The sequence below is a fragment of the Miscanthus floridulus genome, chromosome 14, assembly GCF_019320115.1.
Source record: "Miscanthus floridulus cultivar M001 chromosome 14, ASM1932011v1, whole genome shotgun sequence".
NCBI classification, from domain to species: Eukaryota; Viridiplantae; Streptophyta; class Magnoliopsida; order Poales; family Poaceae; genus Miscanthus; species Miscanthus floridulus.
The window spans coordinates 33808507-33820431 of record NC_089593.1 but is presented as its reverse complement, the minus strand read 5'-3'; the positions used below and the strand labels follow the sequence as shown (position 1 = coordinate 33820431).

Here is an 11925-nt window from a genome sequence, read left to right as displayed (position 1 = left end):
GGACTTTTGGGAAGCCTGAAGAAACCTGCTCGGGTGCCCGGAGTTTTTCCCACGTCGGGAGTTCTGACAAAGGTCGAAAGTTCCGACACCCGAAAGTTCTGGCGAAGGTCTGAACTTCCGGCAGACATAATAAAAAGCCCTCTTTGAATCTGGCCTTTTGGATTCCGATCCGAACTATTCCGAACTTGTGGGAAACTTAAGAAATAAGTCTTGGAGATATTTCCTACTAGAATAAGACCACCCCCTCTATATATATGAGAGAATCATAGCCGATTGAGTTCTCATCTATCCAATCGTCGTATAAACCAATCTATCAACTCCTTTTACCCCTTTACTCCTCTCTCAACCCCTCCTACTGTTCGTTGAGTTTCCTAGCGAGATTCAGCGGCATCCTAGACGGCTTTGCTGGTCCTAGAAGATCCTCCTCGTCCTCCTCTGCGATGGGTTTTCTCGGAAGAAGTTCGGGAGCTTTTCCGTCCGAGAACGGGCTCTGCATCGGTCTCACAGCCTGTCATGGTCGTTCCATAACATATGTTTCACACGACAGAAATGGTTTCCACTTGGGCAGCTGGCACACAACACGCCAGGCCAAGGGTCCAACTCGGCTAACTCCCATGTTTGTACTCTCGAGGCGTCGAACCTTCCCTGCAAGCCGACAAGGAATTGAGTTGGGAGCGGCCCAGCCCGCCATGGGTTGGTGGGTACTCTCTGGATACCACACAGGAGCTCGTGTCACTCGAATCGACGCCTCCAAGGCGGCGCGCGTTGGTGACTAGTGCTAGTCGTGGGCATGCCAGAACATATCTGTCGCTCAGCCTCCACGGACCACACGCCAGAATAATTGCGTTCCAACGCAGTGGTCAATAGAGGTGGCTGCCTGCATCCGGCCGCACTCTCCAGGCGTCTGCCTATATCCCTAAGGAACCCCACCCCACCCATCGCCAAGTCCAAGAACCCAGGGACTGAGATTCAGTTGAGAGCAGCAACAGAGGCAGAGCCATGGCGGCGGCAGTTTCGACCGACGGGCAGGGTCAGGAGGTACCGAACCGGCGGGTGATCCTGAAGCGCTACGTGACGGGGTTCCCCAGCGAGGACGACATGGAGGTGGTCACGGGGACCGCGCGCCTGGACGTGCCGCCGGGGTCGGCGGCCATGGTGGTCAAGAACCTCTACGTCTCCTGCGACCCGTACATGCGCGGCCGCATGACCAAGCACGACAGGCCCAGCTACGTCCCGGACTTCGTCGAGGGAGAGGTAATCGACCACTACCAACAAGTCGTATTTTATTTTATCATCAGATCAGAATTCAGATCATATATATATAAAAAAAAAGAGACCGCGCGGATTGTTTTGGTTTGCTTCCGTCAGTAGTTGGACATAAACATGTACTGCTCCTCTGGATGGTCGTCCCGGGTAAAACTTATGTTTTTTCGACGTGGGGGAAGCAACTAAACAAATCTATAGAAACTTGTAGCAAACGAGAATTAAGGGTAAAATTTGACGCCAGGGTTAAAGATAAGGTTTTTTCGCTGTTCTTTTGTTTTTTTGGAGAAATCTCAGAGGATTCGAACTTTGAATGGGCAATGAATCACCTTATAATAGTATTCAATTTAATCGACAATAATATCTCATTACCTTTGTGCGCCGTGGAACTTGTGCAAATTACTAGAAAATTTGGAATCCCGTGCTCAGGTGTCAAGATATTTATGATTCGGTTCAACTTGGACTATTGAAAAAAAAAACTTCGGGGTGTTTGGTTCCACTGACTAAATTTTAGTCCCTGTCTTATCGGATGTTTGAACACATGCATGAAGTATTAAATATAGACTAATTACGAAACTAAATTGAGACTAATTTGCGAGGCGAATCTTTTAAACCTAATTAGTCTTTGACAATGTTGTGCTACAGTAAATATGTGCTAATGATGGATTAATTAGGCTTAATAAATTTGTCTCGTAAATTAGTCTCCATATATGTAATTAGTTTTATAATTAACTTATGTTTAGCCCTCCTAATTAGCATAAACGTCGGATGTGATATGAACTAAAATTTAGTCCGTAGAACCAAACACCCCCTTAAATTTAGATTGGGAATCTATGCCTTCATTTATGGGTTAAAAGTGAATTAACTGTCCTCTGATGTTTGAACAGCACATGTTTACCAAAAAAAGAAACACAAGATTGATTGTGTAGTTTTATTCTAAAGAACATCTGGGAGTTCTCTGTACTCTGTTCAGCCTGTGGACTGGTGATAGGTCCACTTCTCTTCCATTTACACAACTGGAACGAGGTTCTTTGCCGAGGGCCGTATACGCTCGGCAAAGAAGCCTTTGCCCTCGGCAAAGGCTTTGTCAAGAGCAACGGCCGTATACGCTCGGCAAAGAAGCCTTTGCCCTCGGCAAAGGCTTTGCCGAGAGTTGCTCTCGGCAAAGGCCGGTCGGCACAGTACCTCACGGCAAAGGCTACTTTGCCGAGAGCCGCATCTCGGGCTCTCGGCAAAGGATTTGCCGAGGGTTAGCCGGCCGTCGGCAAAATTTTTCGCCGTGACGGTGAGAGGTCACGGTAAAGTTGGTCTTTGCCGAGAGCCTTAGCAAGCTCTCGGCAAAGAATTTCTGAATTTTTTTCCAAAAAACTTTGCCGAGCGTCTGTCAGAAGAGCTCTCGGCAAAGAATATTGACAATTTTTTTTAGACATTTGTTTGCCGAGAGCTATGGCTCAGCTCTCGGCAAAGGCTTCCTCTTTGCCGAGCGCTATGGTCATGCGCTCGGCAAAGCTGGGATTCTGTGTGTTCCATAATTCCCAGCTTTGCCGATGGCATGACCATAGCCCTCGGCAAAGCCACAGCCAGTTTTAATTTTTTTTTTGTTTTTTGCATTTCCAGTCAACAAATAAACATATATATGACATCCACAACACAATAAGCACATCCACATATCAATAACCACATCCACATCACATAATTCACATCCACATCACATAGAAGTCTCGAAGTTCGAAGTCACAAACAAATCTCGACACATAGACAACCACAAGTGTAAAGTTCGACAAGCAACATAAACAAGAGGCATAGGAGGCGCCAAACTGGTCACAGCGACGGTCCGAGCTGAGAAGGCGCCGCGTGCGATCCTGGGGAGTTGACGAGGAGAAGGTTAGGGTCGTTCGACGCCGCCGACTGACGCTACACAAACAAAGAAGATGCAGAACGTGTTAGACAACATAAATAGATAACCAAGCACTACATGTACTTTTTACCACCACGACCACACCACCACCACCAACCACGCGACACCACCACCACGACCAACAAGCACACCACCACGCCACCACCACCACCACCACCACCACGCCACCACCACAACCACACCACTACTACCACCAACAACAACCACACCACCACGCCACCACCTCCACCAACCACGCAACCACCACCACGACCACGCCACCACCACCACCAACCACGCCGCCACCACCACCCACCACCATCACCACTAGCACTAGGTTTCACTAGGTTTTACTAGGTTTCACTAGGTTTGACATTTAGAGAAACTAAAACATTTGTCATACTCACCGGAGTAGAATCAAGCTAAGGTGGAGGTGTAGCCTACAGCTGACCGAGCAGAAACTGTGGGACCGTTCCACCTTGGGTCATCGCAAGACCCCGCACGTAGGAGAGCACCTCTGCCATCCACCGCTGATCCTGCTCCTGCTTGGCCTCTAAAGCTGCCAGCCTTTGCCTCTCGAGCTCCCGCTCGGCCTCCAAAGCTGCCAGCCTCTGCCGCTGCTGCTCCCGCTCGGCCTCCATCGCCTGTAGCTGTGCCTGCAACATTTGACGCCAATGTTTCAAGATTGCGGAGCTAAGGTATGTAAAAGTCAAAGAACTAGGAATGGAAGAGAACACTTACCTGGAGTGTCGACACCACGGTCGGGCGCTGGCGTATGGCCGGCATTGAGCTCGTGCTCGCTGCTCAGATCTGGTGCAGCGGAGGAACGAAGGTCGTGTCGAGGACACCGTCGCCAAGCCAGAACCGCCCGTGCTTCTTGCCTTGCCCCACCCTCATCACGAGCTCTGGATCAAGCCGCTCCTCGGTGGTTGGGTCGTAGTCTGGCCCATGGACTGACCTTGCCATCTCTGTGTACGCAGAGATGCGAGGGGCAATGCTGGCATTGGTGAACGACTCGGCAGGGACTTCTGGGGTCCAGTCGGTGGCGGCCGTCGCCTTGCCCAAGTGGGACAAGGCATATGCCTTGAGGTGATCACAAGGGCGGCCATCATGTGACGCCGACTGCGAGAAAGACAATAACATTGTTAGAGTTGTTGCAGAATTGAGTGTTAGGTTAGAGAAATGGTTTCGCCTTACCCAAGCTTCTGAGAATTCGGAGAGGTTGCGGCTGCCTTGATGGTGTGGTACTCCTTGCATCAGCAAACGGCACTCGCGTGCATCATCATGCTCCTTCTTCCAGTCCTGGCTGAGCCACATGTCCACAATCCTCTCCCAGGCATCCGGATGCCGATTGCACCAGTTTGGAATCGCCTACAGGCCATCAAGCAAACGATATATCAGAAGATCAAATTAAGGAAACTTAATCTCAGAAGAAATCAATAGTAATGTTCCGTATTTACCACAAGGTACTCCTCCTTGGTCAGCACCACCTGTCTTACCTCGTCCTTTTTGATGGTACGCCCTTTGACCTTCGCGTAGTGCCAAATGTGCGCCTGATGACGCGCGTCGTGAATCATGTCCGTGACGCGCTTCTTACAAGAAGCGACCGCCACCTGGTACGCCCTGTGCTCCTTGCCCTCCTCGATTCTAAAGAAATCCTGCATAAAGGCGTGAGGTATCAATTACTTATTAGAAGAATGCCCAATGAATATGATGTATCTGTGGCTAAAAGAATACAATGTGTGCCTGGAAGACTTACCGACAGGTCCCTGACGACCCGCTCCGCCTTGTTCCTGTACCTGTGGCCACTACGATCCATGGCATCGGCGGCCAATTCGTAGTGGTCGAACTGAGTGGCCGGCCCGAACATGTCCGGGCTCACCTCCACCAGGCCAGGGTAGTGCTCCCTGCACAGACCTCCTAGGATGCCATTCACTTTGCGTGCCTTGGCTCCAGTCTCCACAAGTTTCCAGTTCCTGCACAAGTGATTACAAAAAGAATTAGTTTGTATTTTGATTTTCAACATTTCAAATGAAGAAGTTTCGAGCACATCTTAAGTTACTTACCTATCCCCATAGGGTGTGATTAGCGGGCGGGCCGCTTCAGGTATTGGTCAACACGGGAGCTTCGCGGGACCACGCAAGTACACCGTCGACACACCAGAGGAAGTGGATCCCCCTGCAGTCGCCTCATCCTCTGCAGTCGCCTCGTCCCCTATAGTCGCCTCGTCCCCTGAGGTGGAGGAGGACCCCCCCTGCATCCGCATGCTCCATCGCGGCGGCAGGCTCCTCCACGGCCGTAGGCTCCTCCACGGCCGGAGGGGTAGTCGGATGCGTCCTGCTCGGACGCCTGCGGCTCCTCCGCCTTAGCACCGGCTCCGGAGGCTGAACCGATGCCTCCAGCACCTCCTGGCTGGCGTAAAGAGACTGGACGGACCTCCTGGGTGGCATCTCCTATATTAAAAACGAACAAAACAATTAGCATATATAAACGATACATAATTAGAAAGAGATGCAAAATGAAGATAATTACATGCAAAATGAATATAATTACAAAAATAGATAATATTACATGTATTAGAAATGATCTCCACGATCGGGATTAGCTGGATTGTACATATCGTCATCGCTATCAACCATGTCCAAATCTTCATCCGCCTCCTCATCATCACTATCAACACCTAAGTGTAATCGGTCAAGGAACACTATGTCCTTTGGATTTTCCACCTCATCTCCAGAGTCCTCGTCCACAACCCTTTCGATGTCTGTCTCCATTTCGACTAGCCCGGTTAAGTCTATCTCAAAGCTCCCTTGTAGCCCCTCTTCGTGTTGATAGAACTCTCCGTCATGTGTTTCTGGGTTGAAGTTGTAATCTTCATCGTTTGGGAGAGGTAGTCTACCGTGCGACGATATTGTGTGAACAACATACCAACCCTTAAGGTTTTCCTCAGTTTGGCAAGCATATGGACTATAATAGACTTGCTTGGCTTGTGTGGCCACAATCCATACATCATCACCTTCATAGACGGAATCCTGTCGAGTCTCGACTAGCCCAAGATGAGGGTATTGTCTCGATACCTCAGGATCAAACCACCGGCATTTGAATATGACAGGACTAAAAGGTTCGGCTCCACGAAACTGGAGTTCGTATATTTCTTCAAGTATCCCATAATAGTCCTTGCCATCAGTTATGGGTGTCATAACTCCGGTATTTGTGGTCCTTCGATGCGGCCGACTCTGCTCGTAGCTTGTTGTGTGAAAGCGATACCCATTGACGTCATAAACGTTACATGACATGACCCTAAAGTTGAAGCCATCGGCAACCTACCGCAATTCGGCACTTATAGACGCATCCCTGTAGCACTGCAAAGTCAGGCTAGAGCGTTATGTTATTCACACAAACGACCAACTTGAAATCAAGAAACAAGGGGGAAGTTGGACGGTACCTTCTTTTGGAACCAAGAAATGACATCCCGCTCGTTAAGAATGGTATCAACTTCATGAGGGCGAGGTCGCCTTGATTGACGCCAGAATAGATTAACAAATTCCCTGTGTAGACAAGAAACATGACGGGGTTGGATGCAGAATAGTGACGGTGTAAGTAACAAGTTCATTGAGAACTTACTCGATATACGGCGCCACTTCATCTAGGTTGGCCAACAAATATAGCATGATACTGCGCCACTCTTCATTGCTCAAGGTCTTTGGGCTCAATGCACTCGCTCTTCCGAGTGACCCTTTCAAAAGGCTGAGGGTAGATTTATTTTCGTCCTCATTGTAACGAGCCGGTCGATTATGCACGCTAGGAAGGTTGCCCTTATAGTATGTTGTTGTGAAGTTTGACACCTCCTCGTTAATGAACGCCTCTGCCATGGAAGCCTCAATTCTGGCTTTATTTCCACATTTCTTGCGAATAGTCTTTAGACATCTCTCGATTGGATAACACCAGCGGTTCTGCACGGGCCCCCCCATTCGTGCCTCGTACGGGAGGTGCACAATCAAATGCTGCATCGACAGGAAGAAGCCGGGTGGAAATATCTTCTCCAACTTACAGATCAACTCAGGGGCTCTTTTTTCCAAGTCAGCCACCACGTTTCGAGATAACTCCTTGGCACAAAGCTGGCGGAAGAAATAGCTCAACTCTGCCAGCACGACCCAGACATGCTCAGGGACGACGCCTCGAACCATCGACGGAAGAAGGCGCTCAACTGTGATCACATGCGGAGATGTCTGGGTTTTAGGCATCGGACGTCGCAGCTTGCTCGAAACCCACTCAATTTTTTATCACAGCCTATACATGCGATGAAATGACACCTCGACAAGTTTCGTGGATTTCGGACTTCGTTTCCATTTTATATAATTTAAAAATACTTTACACGCAAGTTCCTCGCTGTGTTCCGTGAAAACGATGCGCCAAATTTGGCATCTGTCACTGGATACGGTCTCACACCACATGCAATACCATGAATATGATTTTTTGAATCACTCAATTCCAATATTCGATGCACTTGCAGTTCAAATTTGAATTACCGGGGAGAATTCAAGTAAATGAAATAAACTTATTAAATATAGCTAATAAAATAAAAAAAGCTCCAAATTTTAATATGTACTTTAAGGTACAACAGTAAACCCAGGGAAAAATTTTGGAAGCAAAAAAAAAATATATATTTTGCCGAGGGCACAGAAACGACACTCGGCAAAGTAATTCTTTGCCGAGGGCCAAATTCTGACCCTCAGCAAAACAGACGGCAGGTGAAGGCCGTTTGCCTGCCGTCACAGGTTTACCGACGGCCATGTTTTGCCGAGAGCCGGACCTCGGTAAAGATAAATTTTTGCCAACGGCCTTTCTTTGCCAACGGCCGGACTCTCGGCAAAGGGCCCGGTTCCCGAGAGGAATTCTTTGCCGACGGCCTGGTCCTCGGCAAATATGGTTTTGCCGACGGCCTACCGTTGCCGAGGGCCAACTCTCGGCAAACCTTTCTTTGCCGAGAGCCCGACATTTGGCTCTCGGCAAAGACGCTGGCTCTTGGCAACGGGTCTGTTTCCGGTAGTGTTACTTCTTCTTTTTCAACTAGGGACCTTACACTTACAGTTGTGTGCTCCCCTACCCTGGTGCAAATCCTGCAGGCTTTGGTAAACTATGGTGTATGCAAGGTGATAGCATCTGGGCACCCGGATTTCAAGCTCGGCGATCTTGTGTGGGGGATGACCGGATGGGAGGAGTACACTTTCGTCCCTAAGCCAGAGTCATTTTTTAAGGTCAATCATCCTGAATTTCCTCTGTCGTACTACACGGGTGTTCTTGGTGAGTTCATTGTTTAGCTTACTGTATTTTCTTTCAACCAAACTTTACCCTTTCAACCTCAAGTCTTTCTTCCAAAATCTGTTTTATTTTGTGGCCTTTATCCAACTTACAGATTAGACAGTCTTTTAATGAATCCAAATGTTTCCGTGTTCCTATGAAAGAATCCTTTTTCTTTATTCTTACCCTGTTGTTCGAAGTGTTTCTTCCCTAACTAACTATATGGTAAATATAATATCATACTGTTCAGGCATGGCCGGCCTTACTGCTTGGGTTGGATTCTTCGATGTGGGCAAGCCCAAGAAAGGTGACTATGTCTTCGTCTCAGCAGCATCAGGCGCCGTTGGTCAGCTTGTTGGGCAGTTTGCTAAGCTCACAGACTGTTATGTGGTTGGCAGTGCTGGTTCTGACGAGAAGGTTTGTGAAATCTTCTTCTCCTTTGTCTTCTAGCTACTAACGATTTGCTTTCTTTCTTTCTCTAGTTCGTTTACAGTTTTATGAAGTTAGTTGCATACTTGCATGTTGCTGCCATTTGTATTTTTTTCTTGCTTCAATTGTTTCTTGCCAATACTAATAGTTACAACATTTCATCATCAATGATTACGGCTCTTCTTAATTCAGGTCAATCTTCTGAAATCCAAGTTTGGCTTCGATGAAGCATTCAACTACAAGAAAGAGCAGGACCTGGATGCCGCCTTGCGGAGGTTGGCCAGCTCTTCTTGTGTGCATTGTACCCTTGAGCTTCAGCATCGCCAGACAGGGGACTGATCATTCCAGCTGTGTTAACATTGCTCAGGTACTTCCCAGAGGGCATTGACATCTACTTCGAGAACGTGGGCGGCCGCACATTGGAGGCCGTGCTGTCCAACATGCGCACCCATGGGCGGATCCCTACCTGTGGAATGATCTCGCAGTACAACCTGGAGGAGCCAGAGGGCGTGCACAACCTGGTCGAAATCGTCGGCAAGCGCGTGCGCATGGAGGGCTTCTTGGTCTTCGACTACTACGGCCAGTACCACAAGTTCGAGCAGGAGATGGCCGGGTACCTCAAGGAGGGAAAGATTAACTACGTCGAGGACATCGCTGACGGGTTGGAGAAGGCGCCGGCGGCGCTCATCGGTCTCTTCACCGGGCGCAACGTCGGCAAGCAACTAGTCGCCATCGCTCGGGAGTGAGTACGACGCTGAGGGCATAATGTCTACCCGGAGAGTTGAGAATAAGGCCATAGCGTTGGAGTTCAGATGTCCTGGGAATTGATGGTTTGTAGTACTTGTAGTTTTATGCTGCTTGTGTGAAAAGTTTCGATTTTCTGCTGTTCGTTTCGTCATCTGCTGTCACTACCGGAATCCTCAAATTTGCCAAGTGTTTTTATGTTTGTCGAGTGTATTTCCTAGGGCACTCGATGAACAAGTTCTTTGCCGAGTGCTGTGAAAAAAATACTCGGTAAAAAAAAACAATCTGCAAAGAGGTGGTTTGTCGAGTGTAAAAAAAAAAAGCACTCGGCAAAGATGAAGTTTGCCGAGTGTCAAAAAAAAAACACTCAGTAAAGAAATAAAAAAATTTTCTGGAAAAGAAGAAAAAAAAACTTTGCCGAGTGCTCAGATCTAGAACCCTCGGCAAAGAAATAAAATCTTTTTCTGGAAAAGAAGGAGAAAAAATGAAAATAAAACTTTACCGAGTACTCAGATATGGAACACTCGGCAAAGAAATAAAATCTATAATTCCCGCACCGCACCGCCTCCCTCCTCCTTTCCCGCACCGCCGCGCATCCCTCTCTACAAAACCGCGCGCCCGCACCGCCCCTCCTCTCCCTCTCTTCCCCGGATCCGGCGCGCGCCCGCACCGCCCCTCCTCTCCCTCTTCCCTGGATCCGATGTGCGCCCGCACCGCCCCTCCCGGATCCGGCCGAATCCGGCCGCCGCCCCGGCCCCTCCTCTCCCTCTGTCCGGCCGCCGCCCCGCCCCTCCTCTCCCTTTCTCCTCTTCATCTCCCCCACAAGCGGCGGCCCTCTCTCTCCCTCTCCCTTGTAGGCGGCGGCGCTCTCCCTTTCCCCGAGCGCGGATCTGGCCTTCCCCCACCACCGGCGAGCCAGAGCACCTCCACAACTGGCGGATCCGGCGCCCCTCCCCCTTCTTCCCCGCCACTGAGCATGGACCGGGTCACGACGGCCCCTCGGCGGCGGATCCGGTCGCGGCGGGGGTAGATCGGGCTGCCGCGTTGGCAGATCTAGTCACGCTAGGGGCGTATTGGGTCGCGGTGGCGGCGGATCGAGACGCGGCTGGGGCGGATCGGGTCGCGGTGGCGGCGGATCGAGGTGCGGGGGATCTGTCCCATCCACATCCGGCGATGGCGGAGGGAGGAGCGGCGGATCCAGTGGTGGATCGAGCAACCCCGGCTGCGGCGGCGCGTGGGGCCGGGCCTTCTTCCCCGGTGGCACCGGTGTGGTGGTGGTCCTAGTGGCGGCGGGAACCAAGGGTGGCGGCCTGGTGGCGGCGAGCTGGTGCTGGCGGTTGTGGGCTTCGTGGCGTGGCAGCGGGAGGCAAGGGTAGCGGCGGCCGGTGGTGGCGGCGGCCGGCTTGTTTTTTTTTATTTTTTTCGAAAAAAAGTTTGCCGAGTGTTTTTTTGGCACTCGGCAACGTCTTTGCCGAGTGCGCAACAAGAAACACTCGGTAAACTAGCGTTTGCCGTTAAAACGTTTACCGAGTGTCGTTTGCCGAGTGTAACACTCGGCAAATCCTTTGCCGAGTGTTTTTGGGGCTTCGCCGAGTGCCCTTGGCACTCGGCAAAGCTCCTGTATCCAGTAGTGTGCGCAATATGCTTTGCCGATTGTATTAAAAGAAGTAAGGCTGACTGAAAATTGCAGCCGAGCAGGCACAGGTACCATGTTGTAGCTTAAGTTTGCCTGATGTTCCAGATGGTACTCCATGTTGGGTTTAATTGAGTTTATTAGCCCATTTAATTTAATTAAATCAAATATATTCTAAGGGTCCTATTTAATGGTAGAAGTTATGTATTTTTAGGTTCCGTTTGGCACAACTTCGCTTTACTAGTGAAACTGTTTTTTTGGGTTTCAGCTTCAGAAATAGCTTCCTTGGTGAAGCTAAATCTGTTATGGAGACATGTTTGGCAAAAGAGCTCAGCATGTAGTTTTTTTTAAAACATGGTGTCACAAAATCTCACACAGGGCCCACATATGTGAGGTGAAAATATGATAAGCTATTATTTTCAGCTCATCCTGCCCCGTTTAGAGCACAATTTAAGGAGCCTCGTGAGTGAAGCTATTTTCAAAAGACCTGTCTATCAAAAATAACTCACAATAGCTCATGAAGCAATTAATGAAGCTGTACCAAACAAGACTAATTCATGCGAATCTGAGATTGTTCTCGCACTCTAGGTTGATTGATTGCGCCATTGCGGTACACTATACCACAGCCAATCTACTGCGTCGCTAAAACATAATATTA

General features: G+C 49.4%; 1 protein-coding gene across 1 annotated transcript; it reads left to right on the top strand.

Moving 5' to 3' along the window:
* Positions 1-864: 864 nt before the first annotated feature.
* Positions 865-9788, top strand: LOC136504627 (2-alkenal reductase (NADP(+)-dependent)-like). The gene is made up of 5 exons (XM_066499581.1): positions 865-1254; positions 8287-8464; positions 8712-8878; positions 9083-9165; positions 9258-9788. The coding sequence occupies exons 1-5, from the start codon at positions 1000-1002 to the stop codon at positions 9634-9636; spliced, it is 1062 nt and encodes a 353-aa protein (XP_066355678.1). The 5' UTR covers positions 865-999; the 3' UTR covers positions 9637-9788.
* Positions 9789-11925: the final 2137 nt, after the last annotated feature.